Source organism: Asparagus officinalis, unplaced genomic scaffold, assembly GCF_001876935.1.
Source record: "Asparagus officinalis unplaced genomic scaffold, Aspof.V1 AsparagusV1_Un585, whole genome shotgun sequence".
Lineage (NCBI taxonomy): Eukaryota > Viridiplantae > Streptophyta > Magnoliopsida > Asparagales > Asparagaceae > Asparagus > Asparagus officinalis.
The window spans coordinates 39,374-61,664 of record NW_017972848.1 but is presented as its reverse complement, the minus strand read 5'-3'; the positions used below and the strand labels follow the sequence as shown (position 1 = coordinate 61,664).

The following is a 22,291-nucleotide window of genomic DNA, read 5'->3' as shown; positions in this document are numbered from 1 at the left end:
ATAATTTTATAATTTATTAAAATAATTACACGATTTTATAGATCTAAATTTATTTAATACTAAAAACTAATATTTTCTTTCTAGGGCAAATTAACCATGAACCAGTATGTTCTTTGTTACATAAACTATGCACTCCAAAGTCTTGTTCATTTTGTGGAGCAAAAAAGTTTGAACACGAGCCACCAACATCCTGTTGCCACAACGGTGAAATCCACCTAGCAGATGTGAATGTTAAGGACGAGTTATATGCCCTTTATACAGTACAAACCCAAGAGGCAATTGAGTTTCGAAGACAAAGCAGAAAGTATAATAGTATTTTCTCATTCACTATATTGTTCTATTATTGCCACATCCATTATAAGTATATCCTTCTGTTAATGCATCTCATGACTTAATACTATGTTCTCTTTCAGATTTCTAGATTGAACTAAAATGCAAGGCTACCTTCAGTTCAACCATATGTTTATGGCTTATCATTTTTAAGATCAATTTCGGCATTTGATGATATGAGCGGCACTTATTCCATACTATATATCTATTACCTATTACTATTATTAAAGATTAAAGATATGCCCTATTTCGGTATTCTATCCCTATGAAAGTCTTGAATTCAAATAATTCCATGAAATGTCCACATAATTTACACATAGATAAGGGTCATGAAAAGGTATGTCCTATGTCCTGCTTAACTACTCCTATTAAATGCCTCTGTAACCGTAACTCAATGTTTGATTTATCATCATGTTTCTTTAAAGAACAAATGTCAAATTCAGGTATATCAACATCAACAATGCACATGGAAACAAGCCATATAGATCTCAATGATTTGAAGGTATGTATGTTATTGATGAGTTTGTCAAGTTGAATTCAAACATGTTTATTCTAACTGTTTCATTCATGTTTTGCAATGTCTCTAGGTTTAATGTACACCTAATCTAACTTGTTGTCATTGTGTTTATATTGTTGCAGGTTGGCTTGTTGTATGATGAGGTAGCATTACAAAATGTTCTAAACATGACTGCTGACGGGACAAAAGAAGAAAGGGAGATGTGGAGGAGAAAGGTTTAAAGTTTTATTTAAACATATTTCTTGAGATTGCACACAGCTTACTACTGTCTGATTTATGTGGGCGCCTTTATATTTGAAATATTTGTGCTATACACGTTGAATGTCTTCAGTTATTGAGAAATTGATCATTAGAGTCTCAACGGGTACCAATGATTGGCTTAAAGACGCCATTTTGGGATGGCTTGTTAAGATATGTTGCTGAAGATGTTCCAAAGCTAGCTAAGGTTGATCAACTGACATTTCCAATTGCTTACTATTTGCCCATAATTAAATTTCAAAGTGTGACTTTTAAATGTTTTATACTATTTTTTAGGATTGCTTGGAAAGAAGAAGTTACAAAGAAGCTGGATTTCTGAGAGAAGTGGCTGAGGTGGTTAATTAAGGTAAGGACAGTTCTTTCCCTTTGGAATTCGAACTATTCTGGTATATGGAGCATTCTCTATGTGGTAATTTCAAACATAAACCCAATTCATTTTTCCAAAGAATACATTTTATGATATTTGTATTCATTTTATGCAATTGATTGCTTGCAAATTGACATCCTCGCTAACCTTTTGAGTGGAAGGCTTGTCAGAGAGAAGGTTGGCCCTGCGGTTCAGAGCGCAGTGCAGAGTCAAGTATATTTTAACATTTACTGGGTAATGAAACATGCATCATATTATAAGACTCGTGTTTTTTCTGGGGATATTGTTCATTGTAGATGAGTGCTGTTGATGCTCCCTTCATTGAGGTTCTTGATATTTTTGAGACCGGCGGCACTGGAGGCATGTCGAAGGATTCCGTTAATAAGCTTGAAAAGAGTAAGATTTCGAAGCAGAACAATGGTGATGACTTTGGAGAGAAAATTTGCTATCTGTTTGCCTTCAGGTTTGTTTATGGACATATTTTGAGAGCTTTATGTTCAAAAAATTTCGTGTTTTGGAGGAAATGTTAACTTGGCTTTATTCATTTGATTGTGTAAATTAAACGTACGTTGATTTCTGAAGTAAGTGTTAAGCTTCATCCATGGGAGTACTCTGATTGGCTTTTGCTGGAACACATCTTGTCATAGGGAGCCCACACATGTATACTTACATGCTAGGGCAGCGAAAGAAGGATCTTTCAAAGGCAAAGATGGCATGAAATGTGATGAAAGTAGGAATAGTAAGTATTTTTTTTCTGTATTATTTGAAGAATGCATAGCTGTTAGATGGTGGCTCTGCATGAGTGGTTGTATTGGCGTTCTTTAATCCCTAAGATTGTCTTCTTGTTGGCAGGGAGTGCTCTTGGTATAGTTGTGAATGTATTCCTCTGAAAAAACAGATTGCCAATGTTTTATGATTTATTGATTAAATGTGTTTGCTTTCAGCGGGGTGCTCATCTCAAAACGCCTTATTTTATGAAACGTGATAACAATGAACTTATTTGCATTTCTTGTTTGGTTATGTTCATCGTCTAAAACCTACTATAATACTTCTACAGACATTTGTTTAAAACCTACAAGGGTTTCTACTTTCAGGATTGTTAAGAGTTCATGTTTGTTTTCCTCCTTCAATTATGTCGATTTTTTGACTGAAGCAATTTCAGAAAATGATCATTTGTTAGCAATTTAAAAAAAAAAAATTGATGCTACTATTTTAGTAACATTTATTTATATTGGATGATTATGATTAAATAGGTTGTCTGATGTCAACTATATATAGGTAGCATTGGTTGATTGAAAATCAATAATGTATATCAAATAAAATTCTTTTATAAAATTATTCATTGTTTTCTATTGGTAAGTATGTAAACAATCTATTATCATCAAGTTCATACATAATGTAATTTCATTATTCAATCTTTTTTAATTTTTAAATTCTATCCATATGTTTGAAACATGGATTAAATTAAATAAATCATAATGAAATGAATCAATAATAAATTTAAAAATTTACCACGTGCATTGCACGTGCAATCCAACTAGTACATAAAAACATGTTACTTTTGTTTTCTATAAGATAGTTTGATCTTTGATTTGACATTCATGCTTAGCTAAAGATGAAGACTACTTGAGTAACTTTCTCCATGCTGGATTGCACGTTAATAGAGAACCTTCCTGTAGGAAAAGTCCAATTAGTTCTCTTGCTTCATATAAAAGCCAATGCAGTTTTATGAGAGGAGCTCGAGATGAGTTACTGCAAGTTAATTGATTTATTAAAAAATGACCTCTATACAAAACTTTCCTTTTGAGGAAAGGGCTTGATGTGAGATTTACCGATACTAAAGTATAATTAATATTTATAGACATGGGGATGGGGGGATTTTAATTGATTAGTTTCGTGGACTCTTTTACTTCTATAGAATGGTAGATAATCTATCCACAACTTGCAAAAAAGTTAACTCTTCTTTTTGATAACTTCTTCAAGCTGACCCTTTGAGTTGAAAGGGATTAAATCTTTATCCGTTGTTTTGAAATTCTGTGTACCAACACATATTATCACATCATATCTGATACCCCCAGTCTTTACCCCTGCAGCAGAAGATCCTTTTATTCTGTATGAATTTCTTAATAGTTTCTCCTGATTTGCACTTACAAACCCTCACTTGTTTTTGGCAGCACTCGTAAACCCTAAAGTTTTTAAAATTTGCACTTATATATCCTAAAATTTTTAAACTGACACTTAATGCCCTAAAGTTTTAAAATTTGCACTTAAATACCCCCAAGCTTGCATAAGCGAGGGTATTAGAGTGCAATTTTTAAAAACTTTTAGGTATTTAACTGATGCCAAACAAGTGAGGATATATAAGTACAAGTTTTAAAATTTTAGGGTACACACGTGCTATCAAAAACAAGTGAAGGTATATAACTACAAAGTAGGGAAACTAAAGGATACTCAAGTGCAGCTATTTTCTAGATATTAGTCCCTTAAATTACAGGTATTTTTATAATAGTTCCTCAAATCTTCATATTTTGATATTAGTCGCTCAGATTGTGCTCAAATTGTGTTAAATTGCATAAATGTGTTGATGTTAGTCCCTGTGATTTGTTAGGGTTATAGATGCAGTAGAATATTCCGTTATCTTTCACCATTGCATTTTTTCGGCAGTAATGCCTCTTACCAACCTAAAGCCATACCCAGTTAAAATCAAACCCGTTAACATCTGCGTAAAACTCATGCCCATTTTCTCTTTCTTCTTTCACAACTGTAAATTTTCAAGCTAACCCTAAGGGTGTATATGGATTTCATTGGGGTAGGGGAAGTTAAGGGAAAATAGGGGAGAGAAGAAAAGGAAAAGTAAGTGAATTCGCTTCTTCTAGATTCCATCCCAATTTAGGAGGAAGATATTTATATTGATTGTAGGGTAATCCAGGAGAATGAGGGGGGGGTCCACTTTCCCTTCTAAAAACTTTCCAAACAGGTTAATAGATTCTGCTACGTTCCCTTCTTCTTTCTTCCCCTTTATCTAAACGGACCCTGAAACAACAGCTCTATCCAGATAGTAACATTTAAAGAGGATAATCATCACAACTAATCTTCAAGTGTAAACTCATTATTTCTCTGCGTCCCGCCCTTGCATGATTACTAGAGTTACCCAGTTTAGCTGATAATTCCTTTGCCTTCACTCCGCTTCCTTCTCCAGACATGAATCATCCAAGTCTCCTCACCGCCTCATGCACGACAATCAACAAAATCCCAATCGTAAGACTTACCAAAATATTCACCGTCGCTTTCGTCAACAACAAGAGCACAAGCGTAACACTTAAACAATCCAAACTGGAACAGACAGAGGAGGAGGGAGAGAGAGGAATGAATATTAGTTAACAGAGTGACTAATAGCAGCAAACTACTGCAATTTCATGGATTAATATCAAAATATGAAGATTTGAGGGACTAATATCAAAATACCTATAATGTAAGGGACTAATATCAAACTGTAATCTTTTTCAACCATGTGATGCATATAAGGAATAAGAGGAAACATCGTTGCAGCTTCAGTTCTCTTTTCACTGGAAATGCTCTGGCAATGTAAGATTCTCAGTCACAAGGTGAAGGAACATGAGAAATTATCTCAAAAGCAAGGCGCATCCTTGTAATACACTCTTTTTTTTGTTAATGTGCAATATGATCTTCCTCTTATGATATGCTAATCCTTTATTTTGAAGTCTGTGGTATCTTTTTGTTTTGGATATTGCCGCATTAATTTTTAATTTTGGTTATTGCCGAATTAATCTTCAATTAAAAATGTTGCATGTATCTGTAAGGTGCAGTGATTTTATTCTCTGTGGGGTTTTTTTATTCTTCATTTATGTGACTTTAACTTAAGCAGCACAAGAACATTCTTATATAAAATTGTGTATATATTGCAATCCACTTTAACGATTATGTTAAATAAGAAACGAGAAGAATTCAAATTTGCTTAAAAAAATATTTATAGATTGTTAGATAATGATATTATGTCAGTCCTCTGTTTTATCTAAACCTTGTCTTGTTTATAATATACTTGTTCTCGTTTTTTAACTCTTTTAAATCCAATATTTGACAAAAAATAAATTAAATATTATTCCGATGAGTTTTGTCTGTGTGTTGTGATCATAGGATCATTATATATTACTTGTAGGTCCTTCTATCTGATAAGGGGCTGTTTGTTTCACCCTTTTATAGAATAGGATTAGTATTTGGGCTCTGACAGTGGCATTTTCGTAATTTTTGGATTCTTTGTGAATCCTATTCTGGAGTTTGGCTCAGCAAAAATTTTGGGATTACAATTTCTATAAAGTAGCTACAGTTGTCGTTTTTTATAGAAACCCAAATCCGAGCTTTGGGTTCGGATTTGGGCGAGATTTCTGACAGTGAGCTATGTCGTCGATTCCGATTCCTCATCTTCACGATTTCGATCCCTAGATCTGGAATCGCTGTGCCGCTCCCGCCTCAATCGCCCTCTTCTTCGCGCCTCTGCTCCCGCGCTTCGTCTTCTTCAACTTGGGTTCTTTGAAGCATATGAGAAATAGAGGCACACAGCAATTTCGATGATTTGTTCGATTAATTTCATAATATTACAGCAAAATAATTCATGCGGGTCTCTGTGTAGTGGATTTTTTGTAAATTTGCAAGAATTAGGTTGTTAGGTACATTAATTTCATGCGGATATCCGATTTGGGCGAGATTAATTTCATAATATGTTTCAAATCAGTCTTTTAATAACTTAAATTGCTGTTTTTTTTACTTTATTTCATTTTTTGTGTGCGTGTAAATTATTAGTAATCTAACCATATAGTTTGTTTGTTTTGGGTCTATCTTGCTTGTTTAGAATTGTGTGAGATGGAATGCAACATTAGTTAAAATAATTTATTATTGCAATTAGATTTCTTGCTTTAAAAGAAATAAATATTTGTATCAATTATCTACTTAATTTTGACAAGAAATAAGTAGCCATCTTAAGCTGTAACTGTATGATAATTTTAAAACGGTTGTAGATGGATATGGAAGATGAGGAAGAATTGAAGAGGATGTGTGCTAATACAGCTGTCTGCGCCGTGGTCACTTTGGTAACATGTATTTTGAGAATGCGTGCTAAGCGCAAGAGAATATCAACTTGTACGAAGCAAGAAAGGATCAGAAAAATATATTGTAGAGAGGCTCACTTCAGACGTGTACTGGAGGGCTATCAAGATAGCTGCCAATCTTATATTAGAATGAGACCGAGGGCCTTTTTTAAACTTGTTGAAGTAATGAAAGCAAACAGTTTATTAAAAGATACGAGACATGTTCAAGTTGAAGAACAGCTTGCTATGTTCCTGAGTATTATTGGGCACAAAACTAAAAATAGAATAATAAGAACTGAGTTCATAAGATCAGGGGAAACAGTTAGCAGGTATTTCAATAAAGTCTTGTCTGCAATGAATGGATTACGTGATCGGTACATGAAGCAAGCCCCAAAAGAAGTTCCCGAGGAGATTGCAAACAACTCAAATTATTTTCCGTACTTTAAGGTAAATTAAATACATACAACTTAATAATTTTCCAAATAAACTTTTTTTTATTTAACTATGTATAATTTATAATTTTTTATAGGACTGCATTGGTTTGATAGATGGCACACACGTCGACGCGGTGTTACCTAGTGACCTAGTTGCACGGTTTAGAGGGCGAAAAGGGGTCACCCAAAACATCTTAGCAGCCTGCACCCCCAATAAACTATTTACTTATGTCTTGGCTGGCTGGGAGGGGGCAGCAAATGATTATAGGGTATTACAAGACGCCCTGTCCAGACCACAGCCTTACGGGCTCCGAGTTTATGATGGTATTCATTCTCACTTGTGCACATTATGAATAATATATTAAATACTTGGCAATATTTGAGATTTTAAAATACTGTTTAATTAATGTAGGTAAATATTACCTATGTGACGCTGGATACACCACAATGCCAGGTTTCATATCCCCGTATCGCGGTGTCCGATATCATTTAAAGAGCACACCGGTAGGACACCAAAGAATAGGAAGGAGTTGTTCAATTTAAGGCATTCATCTTTAAGATCAAAAATTGAGTGCACATTTGGGATACTGAAGAATCGGTTTAAAATTCTTGCGGGGAAGCCGAATTATCCATTTCCCACTCAAGTGGACATTGTACTAGCGTGTACTGTGTTGCACAACTTTATTGCCTTGGAGGATCCGGATGATGATATTTTAAATGAAAAGGTTGAAATTGATGAAGATACTGGGGAAGAGACAAATGAAGACGATTCAAATGTGGTGGACTATACTCAAAGTAGGTCACAAAGAGAGGATCGAGATGTTAGAAATGAATGGAAGGAGTTACGAGATCAAATTGCTTGGGCGATGTGGGTGGATTATTGTGCAGAGTACAATGGTGGTAACACAATGGAGAGCGGTTTAACTTAGTGTGGTATTTGTCCTATGGCTATGTAATAACTTGGTGGATTTTAACATACTGTTCGCATCGATATCGTTTATTGTTTCTTTGCTTGTAACAAGCCATTACTACTTTTATCACTTGCTATTTTGTTATGTTGTTTGAACTAGAAATATCATCGTTTACTATATTCCCTGCTAAATGCATACATATCCCATATTGTTTTATATTTCTTTATTGTTAATATGGCTATGCTTACAAAATATATTAGGTATGGCTAACAATCCGGCAGATAAGCAAAGCGTGCCTTCTCATTCGAATGCAATGCCAAGTCCTACATCAGGGATTAACATGAACTACATGCCTGTTCGACCACAGCCATTCACCTCACCTCCGCATACTTTCTCACCATTCCCACCATGGGATGGTAATTATGGTGGGATGACACAGCCGCCAATGTCATACATGAGCTTGTTAGGCAGTCCACAAGGTTTGATGTTTCCCACAGCCAGTTCTCAAAGTAGTGGACCTAATCAATTTTCACCAAACACCGGTGATTCAGTTGGAAAGGATATTCATGACGTTGATGGTGCGGAGCACACTTCGCCATTGAAAAGAGGGAAAAGATTAGCACACAAAAAAAAAGTTCCGTGTACCAGGTTGAACTCAAGAGGCGTGGCTAATAAGTTTTGGCTTCCAGAGCACGATGATGTGCTTATTCCTTATCTTGCAGATTTAGCATTGGATGGCATGAAGCCAGACAAGAACTTCAAGGCTGAAGCTTATAAAATGGCTGCCATGAAAATCAACATGCAATTCAGGACTGATTTCACTCACCTGCATGTCATTAACCACTTGAAATGTTTGCGGAACAAATTCAATGACATGAAAGCTTGCCTTGATATAAGTGGTGCTGGGTGGGATGAAACAAGTAAAATGATTACATTGGATGAGGAAACCTTGAAATCTTGGGCCCAGGTATAACAATTCAGCATCTATCTTGTCACATTCAATTTAATACATTTGATTCTCTGGATTTATAAGTATTTATTATTGCAGGACAAATCCAATTCTAAGTACAAAGCATACATAAACAAACCCCTTCCTCACTTCAAAAATTTACAAGTTATCATGGGTGATGATCAAGCCAAGGGTGATTTTGTTAGACCCGTGTACGCTAACATTGGGTCTAGTAGGTCCATACCTATTCCCGATGATGATTGCGAGATTCTAGAGGAGAGTGAAACTGAACCACAGTCTGATGCTTGCAACCAACCACGTTCTGGTGCTGTTAACCAACCACAACCCACTAGATATAAGACTAAGAGTAAAGACAACATGACTTCATCATCTAACAAAAAAACCAGAAAATCTAATCGTGAAGAGGAAATGCTATGTGCCTTTGTTGAGTCCATGTCTCAGTCAATGAGAAATCAACACGTTATACACTGGACTGAGCAGTTGGCCACAGCGTTGAAGGAACATAGGTCTGAATATTCCGAGGAGTTCCTCGATAGGGTTTTAGACCATTTATATGACAATGAACGTGAAGCTAGGAGGTTTTTCATAAAATCCAAGGAAAACAGAGGTACATCACAAAATTAGTTAACGACCAAGGTTGGCCGGATAGCTAGTTTGTTGGGTTTCGATTATATTACGTTCTGGATATTGTTGTGTTTATTGCAAACTATTAATGTTGCAATTTGTATTTTCATTCTGAAGAACATCTATGTTGTTGTGGGATTGTTGAATTGGTATATTTGCAATCTTTGTTGCAGGTAAGGTCGTGGAATGATCATTGATTTCTTTGAATTTTCCGATTATATTTTGATATCAGGTAAGCTTTCTGCAGCTCATGCTGCTGCTGCTGTTTGGGTGAGCTCATGTTTTGAGCTTTCTGCAACTCATGCTGCTGCTGGTTGCTGGTTTGTGCCTGTTTTGAGTTTTCTGCAGCTTTCTGCAACTCATGCTGCTGCTGGTTGCTGGTGGGTGCCTGTTTTGAGTTTTCTGCAGCAGTTGCTGCTGCTGGTTGCTTTGTGCAGCATTTGCTGCTGCTGGTTGCTGGTTTTTGCCTGTTTTGAGTTTTCTGCAGCAGTTGCTACTGCTGGTTGCTTTGTGCAGCATTTGCTGCTGTTGGTTGCTTTGTGCAGCATTTGCTGCTGCTGCTGTTTGCTTTGTGCAGCATTTGCTGCTGCTGCTGTTTGCTTTGTGCAGCATTTGCTGCTGCTGGTTGCTGGTTTGTGCCTGTTTTGAGCTTTCTGCAGCTCATGCTGCTGCCTTTGTTTGTGCAGCATTTGCTGCTGCTGCTGGTTGGTTTGTGCCTGTTTTGAGCTTTGTGCAACTCATGCTGCTGCTGCTGGTTGGTTTGCCTTGCCTGTGGTTTTCCTTGCACTTGATATGTGGCAATGATGATGATCAACGTTTACTGAGAATGCAACCTAACTTACATCGTTTATTATATCCAGATGAGGCAATATTTGAGATGAGATTGCAGCCTACATTGAATTGGCAATGTCTAGGCGAGGCAATTCATCTTTATAATGCAATCTGTAATAAACATGTTTAAGTTATAGGTGGGGCAATCAATGATGATAAGTTGATCTATTACTGAGCCATACAATATCAATAAGAATTTGTACCCAGTTCAAACAACAGATTTCATTACATCCTCAGTAGTTTTTGCAAGTACAGGTACATGACATGAAGTTTGTAATAATTAAAATAACACAAAAAAATTGCTAAGAAAATTGCAGAAATTTTCCAAACTAGTAGTTGATTTTCGACAAGTCTCAATTCTTTCTTCAGCTTCTTTGATTGCAAAATATATTTTTCTCCGTACCTATTTTCTTTGACATATTGGCTTCCTTGGTTGCTTGATGACTCTCCTCTTTCTTCAGCCCATTCGAAAAAATTGCATTCTTTATTTGGGAATTTTGCACACCCCCAATAACACCTACCCTTATTTTTACCATTCTTGCACACTTTCATCGGTGTTCGGAGATGGCAGTCGCAATAAACTTCATAATCCTGCCAGCACTCTTCTGATATCATTTTCATGTCGGGACAGCAAATTGAAGACAATGGGGATTTTATAAATGCTGAAATTGAGAATGTTTGGAATAATTGTGAGGCCTCAAGGTGAATTTATAGCCACCATGTTCCACTTCTAGCCGTTGCTACAGTGTTCTGACTAAGAATTTTAAAATCTGAATTTTTTGAGGCTGAAAAGAGCCGTTGCTACAGTGATTCCAGCACAAAATATGAAATTATGCCTCTTCTTGCCGTTGCTACAGGAATATTTAAATTGATAAAGAGGCTGCTGTTGCTACAGTGTTTATTCCCAAAAAAAGAGACTTTTTGAAGCAAACATGGTATTAGGGATTGATTCCAATTCTATAAATGTTAGATTCCTAATCCTTTGGGAGAAACAAACATAGAATGCCAAAAAAATAGGATTCCATAAAACTTTAACTTGTCTATAAAAATTTTATGGATTAGGTTGGAATCCATAAATAAAATAGGATTCCTAATCCTATTCCTACACTCTATTGAACCAAACATAATTGGACGTTAATGATATCTGGATTTTGGGATTCTGATGATGTGCTTTGACTATTCTTTGTTATCCTCGTGCAATTATTAAATAAAATTATAAACATATATCGGCTATCAACGTCAGGCTATTGTCCACTGGAAATTTCCAGTCTTATGTGTATTTTTTTATTGGCTATGAAATTTCCAGGTATGGTATATTTTATGCACGCATGTTGTTTGGACCTTCAACAAGAGTTGCTGCATGCTTATGTTCATAGATGCAGGCGTAATGCGTTTTCTATGATATTTTCATTAGACAGATTTATGACTATGCTAACTAAAGATAAAGACTAATAGAGTTAACTTTCTTCATGCTGAATTTAATATATGTTGCCATTTTGAAAAGTGTTGAAGAAAATTTATGTGATGGAAGAAAGTAGCTTCTTGTTGAAAAAAGTTACTATAAGGTGCTGTTTGGCAAATGGTTAAGTGAGGGGTTAAGAAGATTTAATCTCTTCTTAATTGGCTAAATACGAAAAAATCTATACAAGGGTTAAAGTGAGTTAACCCTCCATAATTTGGGAAGCACAAAAAATACAGAAGGGTTAAGCTAACATCTCTAGAGGGATTAAAATGAGTGAACTCCTCAAAATGAGGGATTTACTAATGCTTCTATTTAGAAGGACTAAGAGTTAACATCTCTAATTATAAAGAAAATAGTGAAAATTCTTGTTATTCCCAAATACTAAAAATGATCACAATGGCTAAAATTAGATAACAGTTTAATAATTTAGTCCTTTAAATTTTTGAATGGGCTTACTATATTAATACTTCTCCTTAAACCCTCTTCCTTAACCCTTTACCAAAAGAGGCCGAAGTGTTTAATTAGTTAGTCCTCTCGTTTTATAAATTGGTTATACCCTGTCCATCTGAAGAATTTGAGACCAGTCATTGACCGTTTTAATCATCAAATGTTACCATAATTCATTTGATTTCTAGTTTAAATTAGAGGGGCATTTAAGATTTGTTAGAACATAAAATACAAACTTTAACACTCACCATCACTTTGAAGTTTTGGTGTAGTTAGAGGGACTTTAATATGATATCAGAATGACTCGGGTTCAAATTCCATCGGTCACGAATTCGAAAAACGGACTTTATAAAATTAACATTGTTGTGTAGGTAGTATGTACAGGTTTCGACTCATGAAAAGGGCGCTTTACTAGTGGGGCATGTTAGAACTTTGAAATAACCTCACCACAATTTCAGAATCTTAGTATAATGGATTGAAAGACTTTAACAAGATTAACATATATAAATATAAATTAAAAAATTACTTGCGTTCTGCATTGAGGCATTATTACTGTTTGGCTTGCTGCAGCTACAAGGATTGCAAACGCACGTTGGAATATCGAATATTACTCACAGTTGTTTGCATCGAAACTAATCATATAACTAATAAATGTAGGTGCAATTGCATTCATTAAAAAAAGAGCCTTCAATTGCAATCCGACTTGCACGTGTTTAGACATAAATTGCAGTTGCAGATAATATACAAGTTAATTAATCACTGATGATATCTCATAAATTACCAAATTAAGTTAAAATCAAGACAAGTTAAAAGATTGAATAATAATGTGATTCGCAGCTAATCAAAGAAGAATACGACGAACGGGAAAGAAAACCAAAGTACGTAGTCTGGACAGAATACATCATGGGTTACTTCATCCTATAAACACACACCACAAACAAACAATTCCTCAACGTGGTCAAAACCCCGCGCCATTCAACCACGACCGAATATTATTCCCTCCACAAAAAAACCTCAATCCCGCTCTCTTCTATAAATAACCCCCCCCCACTCTTTCTCCACCCAAAACTCAAACATCGCCAATTCCAAATTTTAGAGCACGGTTTAATATGAGCGAGGCGCTGCACCGAGAATACTCGGTCGGACCCGAGCTCCTCCGTCTCCACCGGCGATCACTTCGCCGTGAAATCCATCAACAAGCTCCTCATCTCCGACCCCTTCGACCTCTCTTGCATCGCCGCCGAGCCCAAACTCACCCTCCTCGCCTCCAGTGGGCCCCACACTGTCAACCTCCACGCCGTGTATGAGGACTCTGCATCCCTCCACCTTGTCCTCGACCTCTGCTCCGGCCCTGATCTCCTCGGCCTCCTCTGTGACCGGGCCCCGCTCTCCGAAGCAGAAGCCGCCTCAATCCTCGCCTCCATAATGCAGGCCCTCGCCTGCTGTCACGTGCGAGGGCTCGCACACAGAGACTTGAAGCCTGAAAACATACTTTTTGATAATAATAGTGCGGGTCGGCCCAAACTATCCGATTTCGGCTCTGCAGGCTTATTCAGCATCGATAAGAAAATGTCGGGTTTGGTGGGGACTGCGCATTACGTGGCGCCGGAGGTAGTGAGGGGGGAGGAGTACGGGGAGAGGGTCGACGTGTGGAGTGCCGGGGTTCTGTTGTACGTGATGCTCAGTGGGGTCTATCCGTTCGGGGGTGAGGACGTGAGCGAGGTTTTCGGTGCGGTTTTGAGGGGGAATTTGAGGTTTCCGACGGGTATTTTTGGCGGGGTTTCGAAGGAGGCGAAGGATCTGATGAGGAAGATGGTGTGCAGAGATCCAGTGAGGAGGCTGTCGGCGGAGGCAGTGCTCCGGCATCCCTGGATCAAGAGTGGTGGTGGAGTGAAAGAGCTTTGAAGATGAGGCCGATGAGTGTTTTTGTTTTTTGTTTTTTAGGTGTATACTTGTGAAATTATCTTGCATATAGATGAGTATAAATGTGAATGTATTTTGTACACGATCATCCATTTCAACGAAATTGAGATGAGTATTCTTTAATAACTTTTACGACACCATATCAACTTTGAAGTTCTGGATAAGTTTTGAGTTGATGCTATATCAACTTTGAAGTTGTGGTAAAGTTTTGAGTTAATAATGTAAATGTGAAACCGCGTGAAGAGGTGAACGCGGGTGCAGGCCAAGTGCAGGCCCACCCGAATATATATTGAAGCTATAAATATAGCTTCTTCGTGCCCTAGGTGGTGTGCAAGAAAAATAAAAGGTCGGCTGTTTTTTTTATTCTTCCTTTGGCAGCGTGCAAGGCAGAGAGTTCGTGCAAGCAGGTGGAGAAAAATTGCAACGGCTTTTGTTAGGGTTTTGATCATCCTTTGGTGGAGATATTTGCGAGGGATTTGAGAGTGTGTGTGAGGGTTATTTGTGAGATCTTGTGTGATTGTAAACCCTATTTGTATTCTCTTTCTCTAGTAGTAAATCTCCCCCCACATTGCCCCGTGGACGTAGGCTATTTGCCGAACCACATAAAATTGGTTGTCTCGCTGGTTGTGTGATTTGTAATAGCTTACTTAGGTTCCCTCGACAGGTCAGTCCTAGAACTGATGAGAGGAAGAGCTGATATCCCACTTTGTTGAGATATTTTGCTTAAGGTTCTTGTTTTCTTGGGAAAATAAGAATTTCTATTGCGACATGACTCTCTTGTTGTGCTATCGAAGTGCTGTCAAATTTTTTGCTGCGCGCAACAAGTGGTATCAGATCCCGGATTTCAGATCTAGGGTTTTTGGAATTAGGTGGAGGAAGATTCTTGTGTGAAGCATGGTTCTTGGAGTTCTAGACTTCGGTGAAGATAGCATTAGGAGTTGCCGTTAGAGTTTTCGCTTTCCTCATGTGGACAGGAGATCTATTTGGAATCTGATCTAGGTTCGGTTGGGTAATTCTTAATTTCTATCAAAGTTTGATTCTTTCTTTACAACTTGGAGTTAGTTTGTAATGGGAGAAGAAGGTGAAAGCAGCAAGTCGATGGTGAGTACAGTTCAAGTTGGTTTTCAGAACACCAAAATTAGTGTGGTGAAGTATGACGGTAAAATCAACTTTGGTTTGTGGATGAGCGACGTACAAGATGCGCTTAATGCTCAGAACTTGGAAGAGACCAACAAAGAGATATATCCTATATGGTGAAATATATGCAAGGATATATAAACAACACAAGGGTAAACAATCAAAACTAAAGATATAATTATGATAGGGCAATATAAACAATGCAAACACACAATATGATCATGGAGTTCGGACCTTCCGTCCTATGTCTCCGCTCCCCACTCCCGGGGAGAAATCTACTATCACAACCGGGTTTTCTACGCTCACCCGAATAACGTTTACACCACACAATATCGGTTTTCAACGCTCACTGATCAACGTTCACAATCTTAGAACTAACACATCAGGTTTTCTACGCTTACCCAAAAAACATTCACACCTCATAATACGGTTTTCTAGCTAACTAAAAACTCTACAACACACAATTGATCTCCACGAGATCACACTCACAATTAGACACGAATACAACAAATTTGTTCTCTACAATAGATGAGAACTCAATGTCAGCTCACACTCAATGTCACAATCCCACACCCCAAATAATATTATGAATGTAAATACAAATAAGCTCAATGTGAGTGTGTGTAACAATGAGATTATCAATCATAAACTCAATGTAAATCCTACCTTGATAAAAATGATAAACAACAAATAATTAATATAAAACTAGTATTGAGTTTAGAAATTTAAAAATGATAAACAACAAATAATTAATATAAAACTAGTATTGAGTTTAGAAATTCTTCTCTGAAGAAACAAGATGGAGAGATAAACAAATAATTAATATAAAACTAGTATTGAGTTTAGAAATTCTTCTCTGAAGAAACAAGATGGAGAGATAGATTAAAATGAAGCTCAAACAATGTAGATGATCTCCTCCACTTGTAAGAAACTTCTTCACAAACAAAACTCTTTTAAACACACTAAACAAACTTTAAAACCCTTATTAAACTTGTTTAAAATATTTCTTGAGTTTATTTGAGAGTAGAAGGTAGTAGGGTATTTATAAGAAGAGAAGGTATCAGCCAAAACCCAGAGAAATCCAACAAAAATCTCACAAAAACTAAAAAAAAGATTCTGTACAAAACTAGCCGTTTGACAGTCTGTCAGTCGACTGACGGGCGCCGCCAGTCGACTGATAAGTTGAACATCGTATTAAATACGAGCTTATCGGTCGACTGAAAAAGTCAGTCGACTAGTCAGTCAATGAAAACAGAACAGAGAGCAAAATGAACATTCTAGACACTTTCTTCGGTCGACATATCAGTCGACTGATTTCATCAGTCGACTGATCAGTCGACTGATAACAAGTTATCAGTCTGACATGGAAGTAAGTTTCAATGCTCTGTTAAAAATAGTAAATAAATTCCAAAAAATATAAAACTTTGGGAAATAATTGTAGACATGATAATGAACATGCTACAAAGACTGGTTTTCAAAAAGCTATTATCATTTGTAAAATATCATCATTTTGCAAATAAGTCCAAAACATGAAACTGTAAACACATGAATTTTGACATTTTGGCTAAACCATGTTTTGAAGCTTTACAAAATGATTTTGTAGACTTAATAAAATATGTATATGATTATAGTTAAGTCTAAGAACCGAGAATATAATATTTTTATAAAATTACATATTCTATGCAATATATTCTTAAACACAATAGAATATGAAACAAATGAAAATGTGAAAAACTTTATTTGTTGTTTCATATCTATGTAGCTAAACCAAAACACAATAATAAATGTGAAATATGTAATTTCATATTTGTAAACATGAAAACCAAAACTTGTGTTGTATATATATATAACTACATATATATACAAAGAAACCAATAAAATATGTGTGTATAAATGATTGAGCTTAAAGTACTTAACACACATAATATAAACACCTAAACTAAATTATCCAAGCTTGATCTTAATCTTCAATAAGCTTGACTTGGTACACTTGCGGATGAAGCTTGAACTTGAATCTTCAACTTGAATGTACATAGCTTCATACCATAATTCCGCCAACCTCTATTGGATATGATCGTGAATGCGCAATTTTATCCATCCTCCGACTCGTTGTTTGTCTATAATAAATAAAAATACACAAACACTAGACAAACAACATTAGTGGTAAATTGTTTGTTAAACATCATCAAAACAAAGAGGCTAATACATGAGAGACCACCAAAATATGAAGAGACGATATGGGAAAAGATGAATATGAACGCTTGTGGGGTGATCAGGTCTTGTTTGGAACAGGAGCTGAAGTATGATGTGATTGGGGTGACGTCTGCGATGAAGATGTGAGAAATTCTCAACAAAAAAGTACCTTACGAAGAGTGTTGAGAATATGTTGCATTTGTTGCGTAGGTTATTCAGATTCCAGATGTCCAGAAGCACCTCGCTTGCAGCTCATGTGAACAACTATACGAAGTTGTTGTCAGACTTGGCAAATATTGATGAGAAGATTTCGGATGAGTACAATGCTATCATCTTATTGGGCTCCTTATCGGATGAGGATTATGACTCCTTTGTGCTCACTTTGTTGAACGGGAGATCTTCTATAAGCTATAGTGAAGTTACTAAAGCTTTGACGAGCTACGATTTGAGGAGAGGAAGGATAAGAAGACTTCTCGTGCTAGTATTTCAGACGAGGCATTGTCGATGAGAGGTAGAAGCCCATATCCGAAATGTGGTAATAGAGGGAGGTCAAAGTCAAGAAACCGCCACTAACTAGCAAAGAACCAATACACATTTTGCAAAGAGCAAGGACATTGGAAGAGAGACTGCTCGAAGCTCAAGAAGAAGAAGAATGGCAAGAAAAAGGGCCCGAAGGCCAATGAGGTGAACGTTGCGAAAGGCGATGATTCCGATGATTCGAGCTTTTATCTATTGATTACTCAGGAGGTGAACCACTTGGATGCATCAGATTGGATGCTTGATTCCGACGCTATCTATCATGTGACCCATAGGCGAGATTGGTTTGTATCTTTTGAGAAGCTCGATGGGGGAGTTGTAGTCATGGGAAATGATCAATCCTCTGGCATTTGTGTGATATGTACTGTGCGGATCCGGATGCACGATAGAGTAGTTCGTGAATTGAAGGAGGTGAGATTTGTTTCTCAGCTGAAGAAGAATCTTATCTCAGTTGGAGCTTTGGAGGCAAAATGATTCAAGGTGACTTTTGAAGACGCTGTAGCGAAGGTTACTAAGGGATCTTTGGTGGTGATGAAGGGAGTCCGCATTCAAAATTTATACTATCTGAAGGGGAGCACCGAGATTGGCCAGGTTTCTTCGGCTATTTCAGAGGCGGACATGAGCAGGCTTTGGCATTATAAGTTGGGGCACACAGGCAAGAAGTCACTGCAGGCGCTGTGCAAGCAGGGGCTATTGAAGGAAGCCAAGAGTGGTAAAGTGGAATTCCGTGAGTACTGTGTTCTTGGTAAAAAGACGAAGGTAAAGTTCAGGACTGCTATTCATAGGACGAGGGGTATCCTGGACTACGTGCACATAGATGTTTGGGATCCTACTAAGACTGCATCACTTGGTGGTCGATAATTATTCGTCACATTCATAGATGACTATTCTAGGCGTTGTTGGGTATACACCATGAAGCATAATAATGAAGTCCTAGATTTGTTTGTGGAGTGGAAGAAGAGATTGGAACTGCAGATTGGGAGAAAGATCAAGACGTTACGATTCGACAATAGTGGTGAATATACTTCAGACCCCTTTCTGCAGCTATGTCGAGACGAGGGCATAGAGAGACATTTCACGGTTAGTCATACATCGCTGCAGAATGGGATAGCAGAGAGGCTAAATCGGTCTTTCCTGGAGAAGGTCCGATGCTTATTGTCGCAAAGTGGTTTGAAAAAAATATTTTGGGCTGAGGCACTTACATATACGAGCCACCTCATTAATAGGCTGCCTTCATCTGCGATTGAGGGGAAAACCCCTATGGAGAAGTGGTCGGGAGAGCCAGTACACGACTATAACCAGCTCAAGGTATTCGGGTGCCCTGTATTTTATCATGTGAGAACAGATAAATTGGAACATCGAGCTAGGAAGGCAATATTTATAGGATTCAAGCGTGGTGTCAAGGGATACAAGCTTTAGGATCTGATTGATAGAAAGATTGTGCTGAGTAGAGACGTCACGTTTGATGAGGCTTCTATCTTGAAGCTTCCCAGCTCTCATCAGGTAAAGAACGACTCGGTAGAGGAGATATCACAGGTGGTAGAGATCGATGCAGCTCAACATTGTCCAGATGGTACAGTATCTATTAGAGTGCCGACTGAGGTGACGCCAGGCGAGCAAGACGGTGACACGGAGGATACGGGTACTGATGTGTAGGATCAGGGACTGACGGCTCAGGTTCAGGATTCTATTGCAGTTCGGAGACAGATGAGAGACATATGGATGCCAGCACGGTATACTGATACAATAGTTGCATATGCACTTCCAGTGAAGAGTATTAATAAGTTAGTGCCTACTACATTCAGAAAGGCCGAGCAGAGTTTTGAAGTCGGTTCATGGCAGGTAGCTATGCAGGAGGAGATGGAGTCTCTTCACAAGAATGATACGTGGGAGCTTGTTGAGCTTCCAAAGGAGAGGAAGGTAATTGGTTGCAAGTGGGTATACACGAAGAAGGAGGGTATTGAGGGCACTCCATTAACATTCAAAGCTAGGTTGGTTGCGAAGGGCTATGCACAGGAGGAAGGAATTGACTATAATGAGGTTTTCTCTCCGGTGGTGAAACACTATTGTATTTGGATTTTGCTAGCTTTGGTGGCACAGTATGGTTTGGAGTTAGATCGGTTGGATGTAAAGACGATATTTCTTCATGGTGATCTTGATGAAAATATATATATGACTCAACCATTGGGATTCCGAGCTGTAGGGAAGAAAAAATTAGTTTGCAGATTGAAAAAATCGCTATATGGTTTGAAGCAGTCTCCTCGACAGTGGTATAGGCGATTTGATGGTTTTATGCTCAAACATTCGTACACTCGGAGCCAGTTTGACCCTTACATGTATTTTCACAAGTTGAGAGGAGATGCGTACATTTATTTATTGCTTTATATCGATAACATATTGGTTGCCTCTACTTCCAGGTTGGCTATAGATGAGTTGAAAGTTTATCTTTCAAATGAGTTTGAGATGAAGGAATTAGTGTTGGCCTTCTTGTTTTGATGATGTTTAGCAAACAATTTACATCTAATATTGTTTGTCTAGTGTTTGTGTTTTCGCATTTATTCTAGGCAAACAACGAGTTGGAGGATGGATGAAATCGAGCATTCACGATCATATCAAATGGAGGTTGGCGGAATTATGGAGTGAAGCCTATGGAATTCAAATTGAAGATCCAACTTCTAGCTTCATCCGCAAGTGTACCAAGTTGAGCTACATCGAAGATCTAACAAGCTTGAATAAATTTAGTTTTAGGTTTTATATTATGTGTGTTAGTACTTTAAGCTTAATCATATACACACATACACACTTTGGTTTCGTATATATATAGTTATATATATTCATATATATTTTGGTTTGATAGTTTTTAAGTTTTACTATGAAACAATTGAATACAATTGAAAATATATTTCTTGTTTCATACTTATATGCATATATATGATTTCATCAATATTAATTTTATTTAGTTCAATGAAATCATGTTTTAGTGCATTATATGTGTATTTTGATAAAATACTATATTCATTATTTATAGATTTCATAACAATAGTTTACATCTTTCTTCAAGTCTATAAAATTATTTTGTATTGTTTCAAAACATGGTTAAGCTAAAATGTCAAAACTCATATGTTCACATTTTCATGTTTTGGAATATTTCGCAAAATAATGATATTTTTTATTTTGTAGCATGTGTATTATCATGTCTATAATCATTTCCCAAAGTTTTATATTTTTTGTAATTTATTTGATATTTTTAAACAAGGTTTTAAAATCATTAAACTGCTTCTAAACCTGTTTTTCTCATATATCAGTTTGCGGTCGACCACCATGGTCGATTGCCCCTGAGTCCAGAGACTCAGTATGTTTCTTGATGGCTCGCAGTCGACCGTGACGGTCGACCAGATGCAGTCCAGAGAGTTTCGCGGTCGACCGCCACGGTCGACCGTCTGTTATCCAGAGCCAAACCTTGGCCTTTTTGTTGCTTGTGGTTGACCGCGAGTTTTCCACGGTCGACTGCCGATTACCCAACAACTATATTGGGTACAGAATCAGATTTTAGATTCTTGGGCTTTTTGGTCTTTTTCTTTGTGGTTTTTGGCTGAGATTTTGGGAGGCTATATATACCCCCTTGCTCTCATCTTTCAAGCAACCCAAGAAGTTTTTAAAACAAGAGTTTAAGTTTGTTTTAAGTTTGGTTTTAAGTTTGTTTAAGGGTTTGGTTTGTGAAGAATTCCACAAGAGGAAGTGGAGATCAATTCATTGATATTTGAGCTTCAATCCATCTCTCTCTCTTGTCATTTATTGGAGAAGTTTTCTAAACTCTATCTAGCTTTACATTTTGTATTGTTTAATTATCATTATATTAAGCTAGTATTTATATTTGAGTTTAGTTTGATTTGATTTGATTTCACTCATTGTTTACACACACCCACTTGAGCTTATTGTATTTTCATACATAGTATATTTGGGTTGGTGAGAGTTATAACAATTGAGTGTGAGCTTTAATTGAGTTCTCTCCTTATATTAGAGAACAAATCATTTGTTGTTATTGTGAGGTGTGGAGTGTAGACGTTGATCGGTAAACATTGAAAACCGACATTGTGAGTGTTTGTGAACGTTGATCGATGAGCGTTGAAAACCGACATTATGAGGTGTAAACGTTATTCGAGTGAGCGTAGAAAACCCGGTTGTGATAGTGGATTTCTCCCCGGGAGTAGGGAGCGGAGACGTAGGACGGAAGGTCCGAACTCTGTG

General features: G+C 37.1%; 1 protein-coding gene across 1 annotated transcript; it reads left to right on the top strand.

Annotated features, from left to right (window-relative positions):
- Window positions 1-8,181: 8,181 nt before the first annotated feature.
- LOC109827963 lies at window positions 8,182-14,198 on the top strand. The gene is made up of 8 exons (XM_020394987.1): window positions 8,182-8,886; window positions 8,968-9,496; window positions 9,746-9,833; window positions 9,922-10,075; window positions 10,163-10,217; window positions 10,374-10,432; window positions 10,976-11,046; window positions 13,372-14,198. The coding sequence occupies exons 1-8, from the start codon at window positions 8,182-8,184 to the stop codon at window positions 14,156-14,158; spliced, it is 2,448 nt and encodes an 815-aa protein (XP_020250576.1). The 3' UTR covers window positions 14,159-14,198.
- The last annotated feature ends 8,093 nt before the right edge of the window (window positions 14,199-22,291 follow it).